The 27,326-nt window shown below is 37.7% G+C and overlaps 1 protein-coding gene across 6 annotated transcripts in view; it reads right to left on the bottom strand.

The window, feature by feature from the left end:
- The window catches only part of ANKIB1 (ankyrin repeat and IBR domain containing 1), a 259,272-nt gene that overhangs the window by 77,034 nt on the left and 154,912 nt on the right, over positions 1-27,326 (bottom strand). For all 6 annotated transcript variants that reach the window (XM_047694615.1, XM_047694616.1, XM_047694620.1 and 3 more), the window contains 2 exons: positions 19,704-19,982; positions 4,099-4,399 (listed from right to left, as the gene is read on the bottom strand). In XM_047694615.1, the coding sequence (XP_047550571.1) occupies positions 4,099-4,399; positions 19,704-19,891 (489 nt within the window). In that variant the 5' untranslated portion in view covers positions 19,892-19,982. The remainder of the gene's footprint in view (positions 1-4,098; positions 4,400-19,703; positions 19,983-27,326) is intronic.

The raw sequence follows: 27,326 nt of genomic DNA, 5'->3' as shown, positions 1-27,326 counted from the left end.
ATGCTCTGATAGCTGCCAAAGTGTCAAATAGGCCTTATGGCTGTAAAGGGAAAAGTGACTTACCACCACCTTCAAGTTTTCTAGTGACCTCTATTTTATCCGACAATAAGTAGCTAAACTTAAAGCTCTGAATAAGCAACTGGGACAGGGGTGCATAGGAAATATCTAAGATAATGCTCATTTTAAAAAATACTTTTCACAAAGAATGAAACACTATCAAAAGCAATAACCTCCACACATCAACCATGTATTGAATCACTATGACAGGAAAAGCACTAATATAAATAAAATGAGGCTTAATGACTAGGCTGGCTCTTAGGAAGTTGGCCAAGGGGAGAAAAATCACTGGGCTTTTAATTGGGCCATGCTAATAGACCTAACCCACCATTCTTCTCCAAAGTCCATCTGTATCCCAAAGAAATAGAAAAACAAAAACTCAGCAACTAAGAAAAAAGTGTATTATTTATTGAGCTAAATTCTTGTAAGATTTGTTTTAATGGAGTTCCATTTTTTTTTTTTTTTTTTTTGCACTGGGCATCTATTACACAGCATTTTAAAAATTCTTTGTAATCTTTGTAATTTTACAAAAAAAAAAAACTCTGCTTTTCTCTTCCAATTCTTTGCATAATACAGGGTCCAGTGCAAACTGTGAGCCAAATCCAGCCTGTACAGTCCATATAGCTCTATTCTGCAAATGAGTGGCATGAGTTTGATGCAAAAAGACAAAGACAAAAACCAGGCCAAGGTAAATTCAGGTATCAATATTAGATATACGTATAATGATGGTGTCAGTAATAGAAGGCAGTCTTGAGGGGGAGCTAGAGGTTAGAAAGACTGAGTACAGTTTTTGGTATGTTGAATTTGACAGACTCTTGGAATATAAATACAAGGAAGTCAACTAGGCAGCAATATAACATGAGGAACTTCAGGGCTAGATATTCCATTGCAATAACGTCTATCAATCCACCGATATCTTCGTACCTGGAAGTTTCCAGAAGAACTGTATAGTTAAGAGGTTATTGGTGTGATTGTGTGTGTGTATATGATCTGTACCTTTAACTTACTATGGAACACAATTACGGTAAGAAGATGAGGAAAGTTTAAGGTTAATATTTTATTTCTATGGTTCAAAATAATGAGCCATAAAGAACTGTTTAAATTATTAAATGTACATATGACATTGTCACCTGATGAGTTACCAAGTCTCTCTTTAAATAAACATAGAGAGAAAAACATTTTGAACCACTAGAGAAGGCATATTTCCAGAAATATGAGAGTTCGAAACAAAACAAAACAGGCTGGCCTTAACTATGGAATAAAATAATCAATTTAGCTCTAAAGCCCCTACACTGAAAATGGGATATATTTTAGAGCAATCAAAGATCAACAGAAAATTAGTGTTCAATGACGTCTTTTGAGATAATGCAGATAGTTTTCTCTTGGATGGCTGGAATTGATAATCTCAAAGAGGTTTAGTAGACAGTCACTGTGAAGACCAAAACCAGAAACCAGTACTCTCTTTACCATACTATGATCTCTTAGCTTTATGAAAAAATTGATAAATACTCGATAACACTCTTTTTAACTCAAGGAATATGATGCCACATGAAGATACCTATAGATTAATACTGTAAGAAGTACAGTTATTAGATTCTATATTTCAAGGCATTTATTTAATGCACTAGTATTAGTAAACACACTAAGAGCTCTGAAAATTAAAGTACATTTCCAAGGGAACTTCTTCTAGTTTAATGAATAGTAAGCATTATAAAAAGTCAATCAAGTCCTAAAGTTGGGCAAGTATATATTCAAGTATATGTAAGAGATTAACTTTATATAGGTAAAAGGATATGCTGGAATTTGCTGAGGAAAACTAGAATAAATTCAACCGAGGTATTTATAGGGTTCTATTTGGGATGTTTTATTAAGTCAATGAATTCCTCTGACTATAGAAAATGAAAACAGTTACCACATGGTGTGATTTATGAATGTGATATGTTGACAGATCAAACAGTTAAAACACACACACACATTCACTCACACAACGCAAATCAGGATTGTCAACTCAGAATAAACCTAGCACTATTTCCTTCACTGAGCAAAAAATAATGCTGGTAAAAGCACTACACTCAATTTTTGGGAACAATTTAATAAGCATGTCGCTGTACACATACTTCAAAATCAATAAGTACTAAAGCAATGCTTATAAGAGAATTTTTGGAAGCAAGATATTAAAGCAGCAAAATAAGAGAATAATTACTATCAAGAATAAGCTATTTTCTACTCTAACTCACTTGAGAAATACGATGCAACCCCATCAATAATGATGAGTCACTTCAGCAGAGATTCTTTCATAGGCGGTGAGAAAAGAACAATATACGAAAAGGTTTATATAGGGGCACCTGGTGGCTCAGTGGGTTAAGCCTCTGCCTTTGGCTCAGGTCATGATCTCGGGTCCTGGGATGGAGCCCCGCACCAGGCTCTCTGCTCAGCAGGGAACCTGCTTCCCCACCTCTCTCTAGCTGCCTCTCTGCCTACTTGTGATCTCTCTCTCTCTGTCAAATAAATAAATAAAATCTGAAAAAAAAAAAAAAAAAAAAGGTTTATGTAAAAAGCCTCAGGAATTCTACTGATAGGTGCACACTTCCCCCCCATCCCACCAATCCTAGGAGATCCTTCCACCACACTGTAAATCAATGTTAGAAAGCACTGCTTACAAAAATATTTTCAAGTTAATGACTGTCACTAACTTACTAGTGGGCAAAGGTGAGAAAACCCCAAGAGATAGAATGACTAAGATTCTAGAAGATTAACCAGTATCATAACTAATAGCAATAAACAAAAGATCAGAAGGATTTTTAAAGTAAAAAGAACTGTCACTTCAGATACACTAAAGAAATCATAAAAGAGGCTGTAATCTTTTAAAATGTATAAGAAAATGAAAGGTTCATATTAATACCTTTGTCAATTTAGAAGTATAAAATATATATGTGAGTAACATTAAAGAAGTATTAAATTTTCAGATATGTATTTTAATCTGATTAGGATCACTGCTCTTCCATCAAAGGTCTAAGGTTTGGTAACATAGATATTCTGTGATCGAATCTATAATGCTCCCCACTCACACTTTAATATATCTATATAAAAGAACTTCTATAATAAGTATAGACTGACATGAATGTAGCTGACAAAAACCCATTCTACTGTACGTACAGTAGTGATGACACCATGAAGAGTAAGGATTTCTTAGCTTAGTTATGATCCTGTATTACATGGCTGATTTTATCTAAGCCTGCTGTTATATATGAAATCCAAAAGTGGAAAAATTAAAGTGCAATATAGTATTCAGGAATATCTTAATGCAGATTAAACAGAAACTTTTTTTTCTAAGATTTTATTTATTTATTTGACAGACAGAGAGATCACAAGTAGGCAGAGAAGCAGGCAGAGAGGGGGGAAGCAGGCAGAGAGAGGGGGAAGCAGGCTCCCTGCTGAGCAGAGAGTCAGATGTGGGGCTCGATCCCAGGACCCTGAGATCATGACCTGAGCCGAAGGCAGAGGCTTAAACCACTGAGCCACCCAGGCGCCCCTAAACAGAAAACTTTTTAAAACATTTAAGTCACAAAGTTTTTTTAAAAGACCAAAATAAATATATTCATTAATATTTACCCCTTGCTTAGGGAACTGGTCAATTTTAGGTAATCTAAGTCCTATGGCTAAGATGTGCCATATCCAACATGTATAAACTGGCTTCTAAAAATCAGCCAAAAAGTAGAACATATCTCTACCAAAACCCTTACTCTAAGTGACAAGTGTTTAATTGATGACTGTGATCTTCAGGAATGTTAGCTAATTTTTAATTGCTCTTGATTACATTTTATTCCCAAGGGGGACTGTTTATGGGTTTATTTTTAATCTTTCCCTAAAACAGGGGAATGACTTTATTTAAAAGATATCCAGATTCTCTTAGAACCAGAGAGGACAAAAAGGACTAAAGTAACTAAAGTAACTGTTAAGATAAGCAAAAAAAACTCTGATTATTACATGTTACCAAGACACAAATTTTACAGAATGTAGAATATTAAAAAACAGTTTTACCTCGACACAGGTTTTCATCCCTGAGGCAGCGGCATAGTGCAAGGGTGTGTTTTTTTTGTTATCAACGGCATCAATAGCTGCTCTCTCATATTCTCCTTGGTCAAGTTTTGCTCCTTTCCACCTTAAGATCATCTGCAGACAATCTGCTCTTCTGAAATCATCTTCTGCGGGCCGTGCTAAGCGAGGATGCAGGGCGCCTTCAGATATCATAATTTGAGGTCCCATACATAACAAATGCATAGACGTTTCATTGTGCACATTCCGTTTATTTGGATTTCCATCTCTACCGAAAAGAAAAGTCCTAAAATGGTAAAGAAAGAAATAAAAACCAGTGTCTTGTCTTGAAATAAGAACACACACAGAAGATAAGTTTAAGATAAACTCACTTCTAAGCTGTTAATAAAATGTCTACTGAAGCTTTTTTCAAAATAAGCTTATGACTAATTCTTACACTTATTAAAAACTCCATTCTAGAACAAAATACTAAGAGGAAGAAGGGTGAGTATCTTTATGGTATTTGCTAATAAGAGAAGGGGGATAGAAGAGAAAAGAAAAGGGAGGAAAAATAAAGGAGAAGTGAAGAAAAAAGGAAGGGGCAGAGGGAGGAAAGGAACAGGAAGGGCCGCATGAGACTCATATGTCACTCACATGAATGCCTAAGTGTACATTATTAAACATTCCACACCAACTTTTATTTTTTTTATTGTTCTGCCCTATTTCTTAGTTACATCTTTACTTAATAAGGACAGTGACAATCAATATAAGCACAGGAAGTAGTGCATAAGCCTAGGACTAACTTTTAAATCTAAAAAACTTTTTCTCTAAAAGTCATTGGCTAGTACTATTTACACAGTGTAATACTTTTTGAGGGGGTAAGTTGTGGTCAGTTCTAGAAGACCAAGATTTAATTCCAAAGTGGGTAGCCTTTACCATAGGTTTAGGTGAGCTCCCTTAACTAATGCCAAACCTAGATCTGACAGTTATGCTTAGCTCCCTAAAATATCCTTGAACTAGGATCATAGGATTAATAGTTGAGCCAATTCAGTGGCTATAAGATATTGGAAAATGAATTGGGAAAAAAACCCCAAAAACCTGCTATAATACAGTCAGCCTATACTAGAAAACGCACAAATACATTATGAAATGGGAATATAACTCCCGTATCTGAAGATGAGTGCCTACATTTACTGTGGAGGGCTGGTATCATTTGCATTTCTATGTCCAAGTACAGAACAGCAAAGGGAAAGCAGCGGAGCCAAACTCTAGCCCCTAGTTAAATCTGGATTGCTTTTAGGTTAGTTTTAGCTTAAACATATGGGTCTGACAGAAAAAACTGACAAAAAAGACGCTAGAATGGACTCTGCAATTTGAATGAGATAGCCAAGCTGGAAAGCTCTTATGAGAAAAAGGTTAAGTTGGAGGTCCTAAGGCAGAAGATCCCAGACAACTCTGGACTTTTCCTGTTCTTATCATTCAGGAGTCTAGAGAGCTCAGCTGTAGAGCCCTTCAAAAACAGTCTATTAGGGTTTTAGCACTACACTGATTTGAACTGTCCTGAAAGTAGACATGGTGTTGCCAGAGCAGGAACAAATAAATTACCATTACTTGTAATAAACTATGTCAGTTCCTCATACCTCAATTCTTCCCACTGGGAAATTGCAATTAGAGCCAGATCAGACATTACTCTATATGTACTGGGGTCTGCACTATAGGTGAATATGGTAGGCAGAATAAGGTCCTCACCCCAAAAAGATCCATGTCTTAATCCCTGGAACGCAAGAATATTGTAACTTACACGGTGAAAGGATGTTAGCGGTGTGATTAAGTTGAGGTTCTTAACATGGAAAATTAGCCTGGATTAACCAAGTGAACCCAATGCAGTCACAAGCCCTTTCAAGAGGAAGACAGGAGGGTCAAGAGTCAAAGAGAGATTGGAAGATAGAAGGAAGCTAAGATGGTTTCTTTTAAAAATGGAGGAAGGACCCACAAGCCAAAAAGTACAGGCAGATTTAGGAAGCTGGGAAAGGAAGGAAGGGATTGATTCTACCCTAGAACATCCAGAAGGAATGCAGCCCTGCTAACACCTTGAGTTTAGTCCAATAGAACACTTCAGACTTCTGATCTCTAGAGCTTTAATATAATAAGTTTGTGTTAAGTTTTTAAGTTTGTGGTACTTTGTCACAGCAGTAATAGCAAGTTAATAATAGCAAGGAGCCCTGGAAATAAGATTCTGGAAGGGTTATACAGCAGACTCCTCCTGTCTGGAGGCAGGGTAGAAAAGCCTATCCTTGAGTGTAAACAAAAGATCCTAGGGATGATCTTGTGTGTATCTCTCAGGGGATGAAAAGACTAGCATCTGAGTTTTACGACATAGGGAATGTCTTCATGGTCTCAGGTCTTACCCACTCCTCATCCCCCTTCATATGTAAACATCTATCTCCTGGGAGGTAAATCTCTCTGGAGTTCTCAATCTCTATTCAGTCACAGTTTAATTTCCAAAGCTTGTCTGTTAGCCCAGGTCCCAAGTTTCAGTAAAATTTCCTCAGAAAGCCCTACTTGTACATATTTTCTCTACAGTCCAACATAGCCTTTATGGCCTTCTAATCCTCACAGTACACATGTAGGTTCTTCATTGCTTGCTCTGCTGTTTGGTTTCCTAGAAACTAACGGAGACTATCTAAACAAACCCAGTCCTATTTAGAAGCCTCTTTACACTATGTTCCTTCTTCCTGTTTGGTCACTTCCTTGTCTTCATACAGCATCCGAATGATATAACTCATTACACTGCATCATAGTTACTTTCTTACACATCTGTTTCTACCACTTAGTTCATAGGCTTCTAAGGCAGGGTCTATATCCCATTCTTTCTGAAATCCTCACCATACTGTCAGACACACCAATTTCTTGCTATAATTTTGACAGATGAACTGAATGTATGTTACTCTTCTGACCTAGATGGGTGACATAACATTGGAGACCTCTTAAGACAACACTCTAGATCTCTCAAGACAACACTCTAGATCTCTCAAGACAGCAGTATAGTAAGATCAAGAACTGATCAAGAACTGATCAAGAACATGGCATCTAGGACAGATTGTCAGGCTTTAATCCTAATTCTGTCACTCTATGTGATATTGGGCAAATTACATAATAAATAGCTCATTAACAACTAATACATGGTTCATCTCCTTCGACCATGTAAACCTACTTCTGAGAACTTAGACTAAAGGAAATAATGTAAAAGAAATAAAAATTGTGAGGTGCCTTGGTGGCTCAGTTGGTTAAGTGTCCAACTCTTGATTTTGGCTCAGGTCATGGTCCCAGCCAGGGTTGTGGGTCTGAGCCCCATGTCGGGCTCCTCCCTCAGCAGGGAGTCTGCTGGAGATTTTCTCTCCCTCTGCCCCCCAACTCTGCACACACACGTGTGTACACACTCTCTAAAATAAATAAGTCTTTAAAAAAATAAAAATCTATAGGAACAATGACATTCAATACAGTGTTACTTCAATAAAATTAGGAATCAGGGGCACCTGGGTGGCTCAGTGGGTTAAAGCCTCTGCCTTCGGCTCAGGTCATGATCCCAGGGTCCTGGGATCGAGTCACACATTGGGCTCTCTGCTCAGCGGGGAGCCTGCTTCCTCCTCTCTCTCCCTGCCTGCCTCTCTGACTACTTATAATCTCTATCAAATAAATAAATAAAATCTTAAAAAAAAATCAGGCATCAGTTAAATGGCTGGTTTATAGGAGAAATGGGACACAAATCATAGTATATCTTAAAATAAAAAATTATAAAGTTATTACAAAGTCTATCTATGAATATTTATAGTTCAAAGTATAAAATAAATAATTATACACAACACCAAAGAAATACAGACAATTATAAGAACATACTATGAGCAACACTACGCAAACAAATTTGACAATCTAGAAGAAATGGCTGCATTCCTAGAGACATATAAACTACCACAACTGAACCAGGAAGAAATAGAAAGCCTCAACAGACCCATAACCAGTAAGGAGATTGAAACAGTCATCAAAAATCTCCAAACAAACAAAAGCCCAGGGCCAGACGGCTTCCCGGGGGAATTCTACCAAACATTTAAAGAAGAACTAATTCCTATTCTCCCGAAACTGTTCCAAAAAATAGAAATGGAAGGAAAATTTCCAAACTCATTTTATGAGGCCAGCATCACAAGAATCCCATCAAAAAAGAGTACAGACCAATATCCTTGATGAACACAGATGCAAAAATTCTCACCCGAATACTAGCCAATAGGATTCAACAGTACATTAAAAGGATTATTCACCATGACCAAGTGGGATTTATTTCAGGGCTGCAAGGTTGGTTCAACATCCGCAAATCAATCAATGTGATACAACACATTAATAAAAGAAAGAACAAGAACCATATGATACTCTCTATAGATGCTGAAAAAGCATTTGACAAAGTACAGCATCCCTTCCTGATCAAAACTCTTCAAAGTGTAGGGATAGAGGGCACATACCTCCATATTATCAAAGCCATCTATGAAAAACCCACAGTAAATATCATTCTCAATGGAGAAACTGAAAGCTTTTCCGCTAAGGTCAGGAACACGGCAGGGATGTCCATTATCACCACTGCTATTCAACATAGTACTAGAAGTTCTAGCCTCAGCAATCAGACAACAAAAGGAAGTTAAAGGCATCCAAATCGGCAAAGAAGTCAAACTATCACTCTTCGCAGATGATATGATACTATATGTGGAAAACCCAAAAGACTCCACTCCAAAACTGCTAGAACTTATACAGGAATTCAGTAAAGTGTCAGGATATAAAATCAATGCACAGAAATCAGTTGCATTTCTCTACACAAACAACAAGACAGAAGAAAGAGAAGTTAAAGAGTCAATCCCATTTACAATTGCACCCAAAACTATAAGATACCTAGGAATAAACCTAACCAAAGAGACTAAGAATCTATACTCAGAAAACTATAAAGTACTCATGAAAGAAATTGAGGAAGACACAAAGAAATGGAAAAATGTTCCATGCTCCTGGATTGGAAGAATAAACACTATGAAAATGTCTATGCTACCTAAAGCAATCTACACATTTAATGCAATTCCTATCAAAATACCATCCATTTTTTTCAAAGAAATGGAACAAATAATCTTAAAATTTATATGGAACCAGAAAAGACCTCAAATAGCCAAAGGAATATTGAAAAAGAAAGCCAAAGTTGGTGGCATCACAATTCCGGACTTCGAGCTCTATTACAAAGCTGTCATCATCAAGACAGCATGGTACTGGCACAAAAACAGACACATAGATCAATGGAACAGAATAGAGAGCCCAGAAATAGACCCTCAACTCTATGGTCAACTCATCTTCGACAAAGCAGGAAAGAATGTCCACTGGAAAAAAGACAGCCTCTTCAATAAATGGTGCTGGGAAAATGGGACAGCCACATGCAGAAAAATGAAATTGGACCATTTCCTTACACCACACACAAAAATAGACTCAAAATGGATGAAGGACCTCAATGTGAGAAAGGAATCCATCAAAATCCTTGAGGAGAACATAGGAAGTAACCTCTTTGACGTCAGCCGCAGCAACATCTTCCTAGGAACATCGCCAAAGGCAAGGGAAGCAAGGGCAAAAATGAACTATTGGGATTTCATCAAGATCAAAAGCTTTTGCACAGCAAAGAAACAGCTAACAAAACCAAAAGACAACTGACAGAATGGGAGAAGATATTTGCAAATGACATAGCAGATAACGGGCTAGTGTCCAAAATCTATAGAGAACTTAGCAAACTCAACACCCAAAGAACAAATAATCCAATCAAGAAATGGGCAGAGGACATGAACAGACATTTCTGCATAGAAGACATCCAGATGGCCAAAAGACACATGAAAAAGTCCTCCATATCACTCGGCATCAGGGAAATACAAATCAAAACCACAATGAGATATCACCTCACACCAGTCAGAATGGCTAAAATTAACAAGTCAGGAAGTGACAGATGCTGGCGAGGATGTGGAGAAAGGGGAACCCTCCTACACTGTTGGTGGGAATGCAAGCTGGTGCAACCACTCTGGAAAACAGCATGGAGGGTCCTCAAAATGTTGAAAATAGAGCTACCCTATGACCCAGCAATTGCACTACTGGGTATTTACCCTAAAGATACAAACGTAGTGATCCGAAGGGGCACGTGCACCCGGATGTTTATAGCAGCAATGTCTATAATAGCCAAACGATGGAAAGAACCTAGATGTCCATCAACAGATGAATGGATAAAGAAGATGTGGTATATATACACAATGGAATACCATGCAGCCATCAAAAGAAATGAAATCTTGCCGTTTGTGACGACATGGATGGAACTGGAGGGTATCATGCTTAGCGAAATAAGTCAATCGGAGAAAGACAACTATCATATGATCTCCCTGATATGAGGAGGTGGAGATGCAACAGGGGGGGTTAAGGGGGTAGGAGAGGAATAAATGAAACAAGATGGGATTGGGAGGGAGACAAACCATAAGTGACTCTTAATCTCACAAAACAAACTGAGGGTTGCTGGAGGGAGGGGGGGTTGGGAGAGGGGGGTGGGGTTATGGACACTGGGGAAGGTATGTGCTATGGTGCATGCTGTGAAGTGTGTAAACCTGGAGATTCACAGACCTGTACCCCTGGGGATAAAAATATATTATATGTTTATAAAAAATTAAAAATAAATAAATAAGTAAATAATTATAAAGTCATTACAAATTCTCTGAATGTTATAGCTTAAACGAGAAGGGAACACAAAATAATTCTAACTGTTGTTTAAAAGAGGCAGTAACATGGGCAGTTTTGTTTGTTTATAAGACCATACTGTTGCTTAACAGTTAAAAAAAAAAAAAAAGGAAAACATACATACAATATTTTGCCCATATCAACAACTGATGATAATATGTATTTATAATGGTTGAATTAATAGTGGGACTGTAGTGGATAACTAAAATTAAAATGACGTTCTAAAAACGTGTTCAAAATTAAAACCCTTCCTAGGAGACATTAAATTAAGAAAATAATTTCATTTTCTTAAAAATTTAATTTAGGAAGAAATTATTAAAATTAATTCAGATTCTGTAAGATTCTGCTTAAACCACTTTTATCCAGCCCTTTCTGTTCCGATATATCATTTTTCCTCCTTCTGTTTGTCAGGAGATCTGAGGTCATTTACACCACAGGATTCAATGTAAGTTGGACAAATGTCAGTTGATACAGAGACATCTCTCTCTTTCTCGTATTACACATTTCCAGATCCTCCCCCATACAGAGAAGAGATAGATAATTTTGCAGTTGACAGATTTGACAGTTGACAAATTTGCAGTTGACAGTTTGGGTAACTGTCCAAACTGCCAGACTCTGATTAATCAAACAAAAAAAGTTTACTATCTTCAAGTTAAAATATTAAAGTAGCTTCTTTATATGTATTTACTCAGGAAAGATCCTTAAATTTATTGGACATAGTACCACACCTACATAAATACTCTGTGCTAATATTATAAAAGTGGATATTCTAATTTTATTCATTCACATTACTAACTTTTCTATCACCTATTTTTTTAAAAGATTTTATTTATTTGACAGAGATCACAAGTAGGCAGAGAGGCAGGCAGAGAGAGAGGGGGAAGCAGGTTCCCTGCTGAGCAGAGAGCCCGATTCGGGGCTCCATCCCAACACCTGAGATCATGACCTTAGCTGAAGGCAGAGGCTCAACCCACTGAGCCACCCAGGCACCCCTCTATCACCTATTTAATTTCAAAAGTAGAGTCTTTTAATATAATATCAAAAGTAGAGTCTTCCTTAATGTACATGAATGCAAAATGGAATAATAACTAGTTGATATGTAAGTTTTAGGTAGACCCCTCTCTGTAACAATGTCAGTAATTATGAAGCGTATTTTACTACTTGCACAGGTTAATTTTGGAATAGGGACAAAAGATAACTATTAGAAAGGTGGAATAAGAAAAACATTAACCTGGAAAAAAAAAAATCCCTTTCATTTGACCCTACTAACCCATTCAGGAGCCATTTGTTTTTCTAGATTCTTTATCACTGTTACCTCTATTTCTTCTTTAATCTCCACTTTTGAATGACTCAATGCTTATCACAGCACTGAAATAGCACTCTTTGTAAACTATAAAGTATTAACAGAACCCAAATGATAGACAATGGTGGTGGAATCATGATTCTCTTAAAGGGCTTCTATTATTACTTCTGTGATAATTGTTAATGCTCTATCACCCTGTCTGAGTTCTCATCTGAACTCTAGACCATATTCTAACTCCTTTATAGGCCCCCTTCTCTTGCATATTCCACTATCGTCTCCTATTCAACTGAGCTCCCTCCAAAATAACAGTCTATCTGCCAGAGCCTCAATTTCTTGCCATTAACACTCTTATTCTCTCAGTCGCTAATACATACATATATCTTCAGTTTCATTTAAATATTCGCTTTCATGCAACAAGTACTGGAGTTGTATAGTTAATTTATAGAATATAAATATAACTATTTATAGTTATATTCTGACTATTCTATAGTTAGAATAGTTTCAAGTACTATTCTAAAACTTGGGCATATTGTGAAGAAAACAAATTAGGTCCACGTCCTATGGAGTCTGCAGGCAAGGAGGGGTAGGAGAGGAGAATTTCAATTCATTTAACCCATTAAAAGAACTTGATAACTCCTAAAATGAAAGAGTAAAAGATAGAAATCAAGGGACGCCTGGGTGGCTCGGTTGGTTAAGCCACTGCCTTCGGCTCAGGTCATGATCGCAGGGTCCTGGGATCGAGTCCCGCATCGGGCTCCTTGCTCGGCAGGGAGCCTGCTTCTCTCGCTGCCTCTGCCTGCCTCTCTGCCTGCTTGTGTGTACTCTCTCTCTCTATCTTTGGCAAATAAATAAAATCTTAAAAAAAAAAAAAGAAATAAAAAATTAGAAACTCCATTACTTCTCAAAGCTTGATATTAACATATGTTCTAATGAAGGTTTTATATTTTATTTCCAAAGAAGCAAAAGAAGTTACTCTGTAAAATTTAAAGAATATGTATTATAATTCCCATTTTATTTATTTATTTTTAGAGATTTTATTATTTATTTGCCAGAGAGAGAGGGAGAGTGAGCACAAGCATGGGGAATGGCAGGCAGAGGGAAAAGCGGGCTCCCTGTTGAGCAAGGAGCCCAATGTGGGATGTGATCCCCAGGACTCTGGGATCATGACCTGAGCCAAAGGCAGATGTTTAACTGACTGAGCCACCCAGGTGTTCCTGTAATTCCCATTTTATACATGACTTTCCAGGAGATATAACTAAAAAGTATCCCAACCAGGACACACTGACTACAAAATTTAAGTCTTCTTGCTACATTAAATAGTAACTATTTATGAATATGGATTTAGTTTCTTATGAGGGAGGCACTGTGGTGTGATATAATGTAAATAAACAGCATTTGGGTTCTGAGAGATATGGACCCAAACTAGCTGCTAAACTGTAAACTATTTTTACCATATTATCCTGCCTAACAAGAGAGGAAAGTTATGCTTGTTTGTTGTAGGTACCATAAACTTAAAGGAAATGGTGATAAAATCAAGGTCTTATTCCATATGGAGGTTTTAGTCTATGGCCACTAGGTCATTGACTAAGTATATATATATACCTGTGTCTATCCATATACTTCATGCATTAGGAATCTAGCCAAGGTGAGCAAGTACTGAAGCCAGTAGACATGAACCTGACATTAAATGAGGCATCATAAGAAAATAATGGCCATCAGTTTTGTTAGAAAGTCTAGCAAGGTTAAATACAGTGAAATATCTGAAGCTATCTAAAACACAAATAATTAAAACAGACTTGCTATTTTGTTTAATGCTGATGAATACATGCTATTTACCCTTATTCTACAAGACAGTGTTAAAAAGAATAATTTCTTGGGGAACCTGGATGGTTCTGTTGGTTAAGCGTCTGACTCGTGGTTTCACCTCAGGTTGTGATCTCAGTGTCATGAGATGGAGTTCCACCTTGGGCTCCCTGTTCACAGTGGAGTCTTCCCCTTCTCCCTCTCCCTCTGCTCCTCCCCAGCTCTCATTTGCTCTCTGTCTCTCAAACAAACAAATAAATAAGTAAAATCTTTAAAAAGGGGTAATTTCTTAATTCAAAAAGCAACTAAACATTTAATAATTTATGATTTTCTTAACTAAATAAATTTTTTTAAAAACAAAAAAAAATCAGATTAAGAAAATCAGAGTTGGGGCGCCTGGGTGGCTCAGTGGGTTAAAGCCTCTGCCTTCGGCTCAGGTCATGATCCCAGGGTCCTGGGATCGAGCCCCACATCGGGCTCTCTGCTCAGCGGGGAGCCTGCTTCCCTTCCTCTCTCTGCCTGCCTCTCTGCCTGCCTGTGATCTCTGTCTGTCGAATGAATAAATAAAATCTTTAAAAAAAAAAAAAAAAAGAAAATCAGAGTTGCTTAACCTTAGGAAAGGAGAACAATAATTTCTGATTCTAGCATATGATGTTAAAGGCTTTACTAAAGAAATTATGAGCCACTGATCTCTCCAGAAAATTAAGGAAATAAAGAAGAAAATACCCAAAAACTTTAGGCTGAAATGAAACATATAAAGTTAAGTAAAATACATATGGCTAAATTATAAAAGTAGTTCAAACTTGTAACTAAAGAGAATATATGTCATCTTTTCTATAGGTCTTTACTTGTTCAATAGAATGATAACCACATGACAGAGAAAGACAGATATATTCCTACCCTGAAGAGTCAAGAATATTGACCAAATCAGCAGCTCTTAAATTTTTTGGTCACAGGTTTCTTACACTTTAACAATCAGTTAAGTCTCCTAAGAGCTTTTGTTTATCTGGGTTATATATATTTATGTTTATATTAAAAATTAAAACAGACATTTAAAAATACTTATTCATAAAAAAGCCATTATATATTAAATAATCTTGACATATTAAAATGAAAAAAACTATACTTATAAACAAAAATTAAGTGAGAGGAATGGCACTATTTTACACATTTATAAATTTCTTTTCAGGTCTAGCTAACAGAAGACAAATTCTCATAGCATTCTATCTGTTGTGATGTGTCGTTTTGGTTCAAAGAATATGAGGAAAATCTAGCCTCTATATAGTTAGAAAAAGGACCAGTATTCTAAAATACCTTTTCTAAAATTAGTATTCTAAAGTGCCTGAATATTCATATTTGATACTATACCAAAAATTCAACAAGTGGCCATTTCTTGTGTTACTTGCAATGTAAAATCTGAAATCAAACCAATGAACTTTTCTCGTACTATACTCAATGATGGAGATTAATTAAAAACAGTTAGGTTTAAGTAAAAGAAGTAACTTTTACTGCTTCAACAAGGATATTTTTAAGTGAAACTGGCTTTTTTTTTTTAAACTGCAAGTCGCCACCCGTGATGAATACAATGATTACTATGAAGGTTGGGTACCAGGTTTTAATTCATCTACAGGCATCAGCAGTTTTATTTCCCATTTATTTTGCACTTTCACTGCAAATGTCAATACAGTGAAAAAGGCAAATAATACTTTAGTATTAGTACAAAAATAGATTTGACCTCGTATAACTCCTAAAAGCATCTCAGGATCTAAGAGTCCTCCGACATACTTTAAGAATCACTGTGTTAGGGGCACCTGGGTGGCTCAGTGGGTTAAAGCCTCTGCCTTCAGCTCAGATCACCATCTCAGGATCCTGGGATTGAGCCCCATATCAGGCTCTCTGCTCAGTGGGGAGCCTTATTCCCCCCCCCCCCGACCCTGCGTCTCTCTGCCTGCCTCTCTGCCTACTTGTGATCTCTCTCTGTCAAATAAATAAATAAAATCTTTCAAAAAAAAAACTGTATTTTACTTTAGTATTCCAAGCAAGTTTTTTTTTTTTTTTTAAGATTTTATTTATTTATTTGTCAGAGAGAGAGAGGGAGAGAGAGTGAGCACAGGCAGACAGAATGGCAGGCAGAGGAAGAAGCAGGCTCCCTGACGAGAAAGAAGCCCGATGTGGGACTCGATCCCAGGACGCTGGGATCATGACCTGAGCGGAAGGCAGCTGCTTAACCAACTGAGCCACCCAGGCATCCCTCCAAGCAAGTTTTAATTAATCATATCATAAGACCTGATACTAAATATTATAGTAGTTCAATGTTAGGAAGCTAAAGCAATACAACAGTTCTGTAATCTCACTGATGATACTCAGCTTTAACAAAAAGCTTTAATGGTTTAAGTATTCAATAGTTAATCTATTGAGAACATGACTATGTGTCTAGAATTGTATTTACAATCTTTACAATCGGGTGGAGAAGATGAGTTTAACAATAATAAGATGGTTTAAAATAAGATGGTTTAAAATCTAAGTTGCAGGAATTTCAGAAAACAAAAAAAAACCCTGTAGGTCAGAGTAGTTGTAGGTAAATTCATGAAAAGGGCAGAAACAAGTTAGGATTTAAAGGAGAGGGAATCAGAGAAGAAAGAAGACATTTGAGAATCAAAGAGCAACAGGAATAAAAACTATCAGGGTGGCATTTCTAAAGGTGGGGAGAGCACAAAGGAAGTCAGTCAACAAGTGTCACTGATAAAACCTTGTTAAGAAAGTAATGAGAGGGGCACCTGGGTGGCTCAGTGGTTAAAGCCTCTGCTTTCAGCTCAGGTCATGATCCCAGGGTCCTAGGATCGAGCCCCACATCGGGCTCTCTGCTCAGCGGGAGCCTGCTTCCTCCTCTCTCTCTGCCTGCTTCTCTGCCTACTTGTGATCTATCAAATAAATAAATAAAATCTTTAAAAAAAAAAAGAAAGTAATGAGAAATTAGGCTGACTGGGTAAAATGAGGGCAAGGTCAAGGGAGCTTTAGAAGTCAGAGTAATACAGACAAAAGGGTATTGTTACAGTTTTGCCATGATAGAAAAAATATTAAAAAGGATATAACTGGGGACGCCTGGGTGGCTCAGTGGGTTAAAGCCTCTGCCTTAGGCTCAGGTCATGACCCCAGGGTCCTGGGATTGAGCCTGGCATCGGCATTGGCATCGGCATCGGGCTCTCTGCTCAGCGGGGAGCCTGCTTCTCTCTCTCTCTGCCTGCCTCTCTGCCTACTTGTGATCTCTGTCAAATAAATAAATAAAATCTTTTTTTAAAAAAGGATATAACTGAGCAAGATTAATCTGGACATGAGATTATGAGAGGAAAAGTCTTGGAAAAAGAACATTTAGGAATCAGATATTTTCCACGTTGAGAGGACAGGTTGATAAGGGTGAGCTAAGCTTGGGGCAACGGAATGGAAAGATGTGACTCTAGAGATAAAACTTAGTGAACTTTCTGTTAGTAGCAGGTTAGATAAAGAAGAGTAAATCAAGGATTATCTGAATATATTTAGGGTTACAGAAATGAGAAGCAATAACATTATTGAGTACATACTGTATCCTAGGCAGCATGATAGACATATAACACATTAATTAATTGTCCCACAAACTGTATGTAATAGATATCTATTTTACAAATAAAGGAACTTAGGCCCAGAGTGATGAAATAACTTGCCTTGCTAATAAGTGGCTTAGGCAGACCTGACACATAGGTTTATCAGACGAAAGAGATATGAGGCTATCACAGTGGTCACAAAACCTAAAGCCTACAGTCATCTGCCTGGACAATTAGCTTTGTCATTTGTAAGCTGCTAGAGATCTGACAAGTTGCTTAATTTTCTGTGCTTCAGTTTTCTCACCTCTAAAATGCAGATAGCAAACTACCTCACAGAGTTCTAATGAGGATTAAATGAGATAATGCACATGGACACTGTTAATACTGCCTAGAAAACAGTAAGCACTCATATAACATATTATGCCTCATGTATTGTGCCTCAGCACAATATGTTAGTCATTAACACAGGGAAAAACCAAAAATATAAAATTTCAAACAAGATGAATTGGTGTTGGCTTCGAAGTAGGTATCTTTAGAGAAATGGAAACAAAAACTAAATGCAAAAAGGAGAGGTTATGGAAATACCCACTAAGCCAAGAAATACCGACTTTAGTATTAAGAGATTACAGAGACGCCTACTTGATAATGGGTCTGGACGACTTAAACTCACTCAAGGAATTTCTCTCATTCACAAATCCTCATCATAAATATTTTCTTGTGCAACAATTTCATAAAACTTTTATTTACTTTGTATAGGATATTATGCTAGATGCTAGAAGTACAAAGAAGGTACAATTTTAAAAAAGTAGTAATTTAGGTAGAGAGAAGATATACAAAATTATAAAGCACAATGATATAGCAGTATATATCAAAAAACTAATACATACAAACAAGAAAAAGCCACAGAAGTTAAAAAAGAAAAGACTGAGGTTCCTTTGGGTTGTTATTGGCTAAGGAGACAGATAAATCCTGCTCAGGGCCTTGAAGGAAGGGTAAGACAGATAAAGAGAAAGCTGAGAGGAGTGGGGGAGGGGACTCCTGGCAGGGAGAGCAGCACGCACACAGCAAACAGAGCATACATAACATGTTTCAAGGAAACCAAAAGGAACAGCTTGATTTGGATAATTTATATTAAAAGAAATACAAAAAAAAGGCCAAACTTTATCAAGTTCTAAAGAGCTCTGAATACTACTTTATCAATTTTATTTCACTATGTAATAAGCAAAGAAGTGTCCCTTTCTCTTTTTCGGCATCACACTGTTACAGCTGCATAATCTACTTCTTAAAACCCCAAATCTGTTTTAGAACTACTATCCTCTGCTTCCCTCATTTTATAAGGTAGCAAATATAAAATTTAATTCTCACGTAATGAGGTAAGAATCTTCATATAAGCATGTTTGCCATCAACTTTCTTGTTGGGAGAGATTTTAAGTTTTCTCAGTATTTTCGATTTTAAGGAAATGTTTTGCTTTTTGAAGCCTTTTCAAGAACTAAAGCCCATTAAAAGAAAGGAAACTAAAACTCAATCATGACGAGATAAGGTAAATACATCTGTTTTTTCAAGTTTAACTAGCTAACCAGAACTGAAAATTTTGCTGTAAGTACCATTCCCTGCAATATTTGGATAGCTGATAAGTACTTTTCTCGAATTCAAATGCTATAAATTAAACACTGAACTATTATCAAGATATCATACTATGAAACATATTGAGGATCAAAATATAATTACAGCCACAAGAATATGTGATCCAACCTATTAAAACTTTTGGTCTGATATAGGCATCATAGAAAAAAAAAAGAAACATACTGAATAATTCACTGGGGCGCCTGGGTGGCAAAGTCGGGTAAGCATCTGAGTCTTGGTTTTGGCTCATGTTGTGATCTCAGGTTGTGAGACAGAGTCCCATGTTGGGTTTGGCAATAGGCAGAGTCTGCTTGAGTTTCTCTCTGAGCACCCTAACTGCCCCCTGCCCTTTGAACTTTCTCTAAAATAAATAAATAAAATAAATATAAATAAATAAAACTTTAAAAAAAAGTTTGATTCACTACAATATAACATGCACATATGTATGTGTTTTCTAAAATCAAGGATTTTTTTCCTTTCACTAATTTATCATTAATTGGTTTACAGTAATACTTACCCTAGTATTCTATTCATTCCGTGTCTAGCAGCATAGTGTAATGGAGTATTGTGCTGGTAGGGCTCCCCATAAGATGTATTTGGATCAAGGGATTCTTTCAGCTGAGGGTTGTTTTCGTAAATTTGGCAGGCCAGGTTTTCATCACCATTGATGAGTGCTTTACGGAATTTGGTGGTTGTATTTCCCATGTTTTCTTTTGTTTTTTTCTGATAGGCTGTGGCACTTTTTTCCTTCCCCCTTCAGCCACTTCTTGAATGTTTCTGCAACATGTTTCACATTCTAATGGGAAAAAATATTATCAAATTAGATTATAAAACATAAGTTACAAAGCAGTATCCTAAATAAACAATAACACAATTAGGAACACTAAAAAAACCTAGGAAGCATATGTAAGGGAGTAAACTAAATGACATTTTACCAAATATATCTTAATAGAAAAAACACCTCAAATTTTTAACATTGCCCAAATCGACTTCTTGTTAAACTAACATTTACCCACACAGAAACTGTTAAGGTTTCAAAGGCGGCACATTGTACTATGAAACTTATCTACATATATGAACCTTTCAATTTTCCTTTTCACATTGGCAGGAAATGACTTAATTTTATGGTTGAATACACTTAAATCTCTGTATAAATTATGTATAAAATAGACTCAGCCAATTTGGGGGCATGAAAAATGTAGGAAATTTTGCTCACATATGAACTTCAGAATAGGTGTTAAGTTACAGTTAAAAAAAAAACAACCCTACAATCCTTGGCTAGTATGCTCAATAATAAAGGCTACTTTCGCTCCATTCCAATAAATGCTTCTGAATCTACTCTTGAACTATGATCGAAATTGGTAATAAAGGAAATAGCATATGTAAAGGCAGGTATGAAATAAAAGGACTATTCAAGGAATGGTCAGTACACCTGGAGCTCAGGATCTCTAGTTTTGAAATAACAGAAGATAAAACTGAAAATGTGTTGGGGCCACTTAGAAACTTATACTTTAATCTGTAAAGAATGGATAATTAAAGGATTTTATGCATGGCAGTGACAGAATAATTTTATGCTTCCGAAAATTACCATTTGGACAGCATGTAAGACAGACAGGAGGGAGAAAAAGATAGAGGCAGAATACAACAGTCCATCATGATCCCTAATTAACTCCGCGGCAGGCTGGACATTAAAACATAGCTTATGGGGGAGGAGTCAAGATGGCGGAGAAGTAGCAGGCTGAGACTGCTTCGAGTAGCGGGAGATCAGCTAAATAGCTTATCTAAAGATTGCAAACACCTACAAATCCAACGGGAGATTGAAGAGAAGAAGAACAGCAATTCTAGAAACAGAAAATCAACCACTATCTGAAAGGTAGGACTGGCGGAGAAGTGAATCCAAAGCGAAGGGAAGATAGACCACGGGGGGAGGGGCCGGCTCCCGGCGAGCGGCGGAGCAACGGAGCAAAATCAGGACTTTTAAAAGTCTGTTCCACTGAGGGACATCGCTCCAGAGGCTTAACTGGGGTGAAGCCCAGGCGGGGTCAGCGCGGCCTCAGGTCCCGCAGGGTCGCAGAAGGATCGGGGGTGTCTGAGTGTCGCAGAGCTTACCGGTATTGGAGCGGGGAAGGCGGCTACAGAGACAGAGCTGAGGAGTGACTCTCAGCTCGGGGTTGCCTTGAACCAGTCGCAGGCTCGGTCGGCTCTGAGTGCGGCCGGAGGCCAGGGTGACGGGAGTCATTGGGCGCTGTTCTCTGAGGGCGCACTGAGGAGTGGGGCCCCGGGCTCTCGGCTCCTCCGGGCCGGAGACCGGGAGGCCGCCATCTTCATTCCCGTCCTCCGGAACTCTACGGAAAGCGCTCAGGGAACAAAAGCTCCCGAAAGCAAACCCGAGCGGATTACTCAGCCCGGCCCCAGGTAAGGGCGGTGCAACTCCGCCTGGGGCAAAGACGCTTGAGAATCACTACAACAGGCCCCTCCCCCAGAAGATCAACGGGAAACCCAGCCAGGACCAAGTTCACCTACCGAGGAGTGCAGTTTCAATACCAAGGAGAGAGGCGGAATTCCAGAAGAAAAGAAAGCAAAGCACAGAATTCATGGCTTTCTCCCCATGATTTTTTAGCCTTGCAGTTAATTTAATTTTTTTTTCTTTTTCTCTTCTTCTGCTAAATTTTTTTAACTTTCACCGTTTTCTTTTTTAACGTTTTTTAAATAGTTTATCTAATATATATATATTTTTCCTCTTTTTATATTTTTTCTTTATCGGCTTTCTTTTTTTAAATAGTTCCTTTTTTTTTTTTCTTTTTGAACCCCTTTTTATCCCCTTTCTCCCCCATCACAATTTGGGATCTCCTCTGATTTGGCTAAAGCATATTTTCCTGGGGTTGTTGCCACCCTTTTAGTATTTTACTTGCTCCTTCATAAACTCTTCTCTGGACAAAATGACAAGGCGGAAAAATTCACAACAAAAAAAAGAACAAGAGGCAGTACCAAAGGCTAGGGACCTAATCAATACAGACATTGGTAATATGTCAGATATAGAGTTCAGAATGACGATTCTCAAGGTTCTAGCCGGGCTTGAAAAAGGCATGGAAGATATTAAAGCAACCCTCTCGGGAGATATAAAAGCCCTTTCTGGAGAAATAAAAGAACTAAAATCTAACCAAGTTGAAATCAAAAAAGCTATTAATGAGGTGCAATCAAAAATGGAGGCTCTGACTGCTAGGATAAATGAGGCAGAAGAAAGAATTAGCGATATAGAAGACCAAATGACAGAGAATAAAGAAGCTGAGCAGAAGAGGGACAAAGAGCTACTGGACCACGAGGGGAGATTTCGAGAGATAAGTGACACCATAAGATGAAACAACATTAGAATAATTGGGATTCCAGAAGAAGAGGAAACAGAGAGGGGAGCAGAAGGTATATTGGAGAGAATTATTGGAGAGAATTTCCCCAATATGGCAAAGGGAACAAGCATCAAAATTCAAGAGGTTCAGAGAACCCCCCTCAAAATCAATAATAATAGGTCCACACCCCGTCACCTAATAGTAAAATTTACAAGTTTTAGTGACAAAGAAAAGATCCTGAAAGCAGCCTGGGAAAAGAAGTCTGTAACATACAATGGTAAAAATATTAGATTGGCAGCAGACTTATCCACAGAGACCTGGCAGGCCAGAAAGAGCTGGCATGATATATTCAGAGTACTAAATGAGAAAAACATGCAGCCAAGAATACTATATCCAGCTAGGCTATCATTGAAAATAGAAGGAGGGATTAAAAGCTTCCAGGACAAACAAAAACTGAAAGAATTTGCAAATACCAAACCAGCTCTACAGGAAATATTGAAAGGGGTCCTCTAAGCAAAGAGAGACCCTAAAAGTAGTAGATCAGAAAGAAACAGAGACAATATACAATAACAGTCACCTTACAGGCAATACAATGGCACTAAATTCATATCTCTCAATACTTACCCTGAATGTTAATGGGCTAAATGCCCCAATCAAAAGACACAGGGCATCAGAATGGATAAAAAAAACAAAACCCATCTATATGTTGCCTACAAGAAACTCATCTTAAACCCGAAGACACCTCCAGGTTTAAAGTGAGGGGGTGGAAAAGAATTTACCATGCTAATGGACATCAGAAGAAAGCAGGAGTGGCAATCCTTATAGCAGATCAATTAGATTTTAAGCCAAAGACTATAATAAGAGATGAGGAAGGACACTATATCATACTCAAAGGAACTGTCCAACAAGAAGATCTAACAATTTTAAATATCTATGCCCCTAACGTGGGAGCAGCCAACTATATAAACCAATTAATAACAAAATCAAAGAAACACATCGACAAGAATACAATAATAGTAGGGGATTTTAACACTCCCCTCACTGAAATGGACAGATCATCCAAGCAAAAGATCAACAAGGAAATCAAGGCCTTAAATGACATACTGGACCAGATGGACATCACAGATATATTCAGAACATTTCATCCCAAAGCAACAGAATACACATTCTTCTCTAGTGCACATGGAACATTCTCCAGAATAGATCACATTCTTGGTCCTAAATCAAGTCTCAACCGGTATCAAAAGATTGGGATCATTCCCTGCATATTATCAGACCACAATGCTCTGAAGCTAGAACTCAATCACAAGAGGAAATTTGGAAAGAACCCAAATACATGGAGACTAAACAGCATCCTTCTAAAGAATGAATGGGTCAACCAGGAAATTAAAGAAGAATTGAAAAAATTCATGGAAACAAATGATAATGAAAACACAACGGTTCAGAATCTGTGGGATACAACAAAGGCAGTCCTGAGAGGAAAATATATAGCGGTACAAGCCTTTCTCAAGAAACAAGAAAGGTCTCAGGTACACAACCTAACCCTACACCTAAAGGAGCTGGAGAAAGAACAAGAAAGAAACCCTAAACCCAGCAGGAGAAGAGAAATCATAAAGATTAGAGCAGAAATCAATGAAATAGGAACCAAAAAAACAATAGAACAAATCAACGAATCTAGGAGCTGGTTCTTTGAAAGAATTAATAAGACTGATAAACCCCTGGCCAGACGTATCAAAAAGAAAAGAGAAAGGACCCAAATAAATAAAATCATAAATGAAAGAGGAGAGATCACAACAAACACCAAAGAAATACAGACAATTATAAGAACATACTATGAGCAACTCTACGCCAACAAATTTGACAATCTGGAAGAAATGGATGCATTCCTAGAGACATATAAACTACCACAACTGAACCAGGAAGAAATAGAAAGCCTGAACAGACCCATAACCAGTAAGGAGATTGAAACAGTCATCAAAAATCTCCAAACAAACAAAAGCCCAGGGCCAGACGGCTTCCCAGAGGAATTCTACCAAACATTTAAAGAAGAACTAATTCCTATTCTCCTGAAACTGTTCCAAAAAATAGAAATAGAAGGAAAACTTCCAAACTCATTTTATGAGGCCAGCATCACCTTGATCCCAAAACCAGACAAGGATCCCAACAAAAAAGAGAACTACAGACCAATATCCTTGATGAACACAGATGCAAAAATTCTCACCCGAATACTAGCCAATAGGATTCAACAGTACATTAAAAGGATTATTCACCATGACCAAGTGGGATTTATTCCAGGGCTGCAAGGTTGGTTCAACATCCGCAAATCAATCAATGTGATACAACACATTAATAAAAGAAAGAACAAGAACCATATGATACTCTCCATAGATGCTGAAAAAGCATTTGACAAAGTACAGCATCCCTTCCTGATCAAAACTCTTCAAAGTGTAGGGATAGACGGCACATACCTCCATATTATCAAAGCCATCTATGAAAAACCCACCGCAAATATCATTCTCAATGGAGAAAAACTGAAAGCTTTTCCGCTAAGGTCAGGAACACGGCAGGGATGTCCGTTATCACCACTGCTATTCAACATAGTACTAGAAGTCCTAGCCTCAGCAATCAGACAACAAAAGGAAATTAAAGGCATCCAAATCGGCAAAGAAGAAGTCAAACTATCACTCTTTGCAGATGATATGATACTATATGTGGAAAACTCAAAAGACTCCACTCCAAAACTGCTAGAACTTGTACAGGAATTCAGTAAAGTGTCAGGATATAAAATCAATGCACAGAAATCAGTTGCATTTCTCTACACAAACAACAAGACAGAAGAAAGAGAAATTAAGGAGTCCATCCCATTTACAATTGCACCCAAAACTATAAGATACCTAGGAATAAACCTAACCAAAGAGACTAAGAATCTATACTCAGAAAACTATAAAGTACTCATGAAAGAAATTGAGGAAGACACAAAGAAATGGAAAAATGTTCCATGCTCCTGGATTGGAAGAATAAACATTGTGAAAATGTCTATGCTACCTAAAGCAATCTACACATTTAATGCAATCCCTATCAAAATCCCACCTATTTTTTTCAAAGAAATGGAAGAAATAATCCTAAAATTTATATGGAACCAGAAAAGACCTCGAATAGCCAAAGGAATATTGAAAAAGAAAGCCAAAGTTGGTGGCATCACAATTCTGGACTTCAAGCTCTATTACAAAGCTGTCATCATCAAGACAGCATGGTACTGGCACAAAAACAGACACATAGATCAATGGAACAGAATAGAGAGCCCAGAAATGGACCCTCTACTCTATGGTCAACTCATCTTCGACAAAGCAGGAAAGAATGTCCACTGGAAAAAAGACAGCCTCTTCAATAAATGGTGTTGGGAAAATTGGACAGCCACATGCAGAAAAATGAAATTGGATCATTTCCTTACACCACACACGAAAATAGACTCAAAATGGATGAAGGATCTCAATGTGAGAAAGGAATCCATCAAAATCCTCGAGGAGAACACAGGCAGCAACTTCTTTGACGTCAGCCGCAGCAACATCTTCCTAGGAACATCACCAAAGGCAAGGGAAGCAAGGGCAAAAATGAACTTTTGGGATTTTATCAAGATCAAAAGCTTTTGCACAGCAAAGGAAACAGTGAACAAAACCAAAAGACAACTGACAGAATGGGAGAAGATATTTGCAAATGACATATCAGATAAAGGGCTAGTGTCCAAAATCTATAAAGAACTTAGCAACCTCAACACCCAAAGAACAAATAATCCAATCAAGAAATGGGCAGAGGACATGAACAGACATTTCTGCAAAGAAGACATCCAGATGGCCAACAGACACATGAAAAAGTGCTCCATATCACTCGGCATCAGGGAAATACAAATCAAAACCACCATGAGATATCACCTCACACCAGTCAGAATGGCTAAAATTAACAAGTCAGGAAATGACAGATGCTGCCGAGGATGCGGAGAAAGGGGAACCCTCCTACACTGTTGGTGGGAATGCAAGCTGGTGCAACCACTCTGGAAAACAGCATGGAGGTTCCTCAAAATGTTGAAAATAGAACTACCCTATGACCCTGCAATTGCACTGCTGGGTATTTACCCTAAAGATACAAACGTAGTGATCCGAAGGGGCACGTGCACCCGAATGTTTATAGCAGCAATGTCTACAATAGCCAAACTATGGAAAGAACCTAGATGTCCATCTACAGACGAATGGATAAAGAAGATGTGGTAGGTATATATACACAATGGAATACTATGCAGCCATCAAAAGAAATGAAATCTTGCCATTTGCGACGACGTGGATGGAACTGGAGGGTATCATGCTTAGCGAAATAAGTCAATCGGAGAAAGACAACTATCATATGATCTCCCTGGTATGAGGGAGAGGAGATGCAACATGGGGGGTTGAGGGGGTAGGAGAAGAGTAAATGAAACAAGATGGGATTGGGAGGGAGACAAACCATAAGTGACTCTTAATCTCACAAAACAAATTGAGGGTTGATGGGGGGAGGGGGTTGGGAGAGGGGGGTGGGGTTATGGATATTGGGGAGGGTATGTGCTATGGTGAGTTCTGTGAAGTGTGTAAACCTGGCGATTCGCAGACCTGTAACCCTGGGGACAAAAATATATGTTTATAAAGCTGTAAAAAAAAAAAAAAAGAAAAAAGAAAAAAGAAAGGATGAATACCCAAGTTTTGTAGCAACATGGACGGGACTGGAAGAGATTATGCTGAGTGAAATAAGTCAAGCAGAGAGAGTCAATT

The sequence above is a fragment of the Lutra lutra genome, chromosome 11 (assembly GCF_902655055.1).
Source record: "Lutra lutra chromosome 11, mLutLut1.2, whole genome shotgun sequence".
Lineage (NCBI taxonomy): Eukaryota > Metazoa > Chordata > Mammalia > Carnivora > Mustelidae > Lutra > Lutra lutra.
The sequence above is the reverse complement of the archived record's forward strand: the minus strand, read 5'-3'. Positions and strand labels throughout refer to the sequence as shown.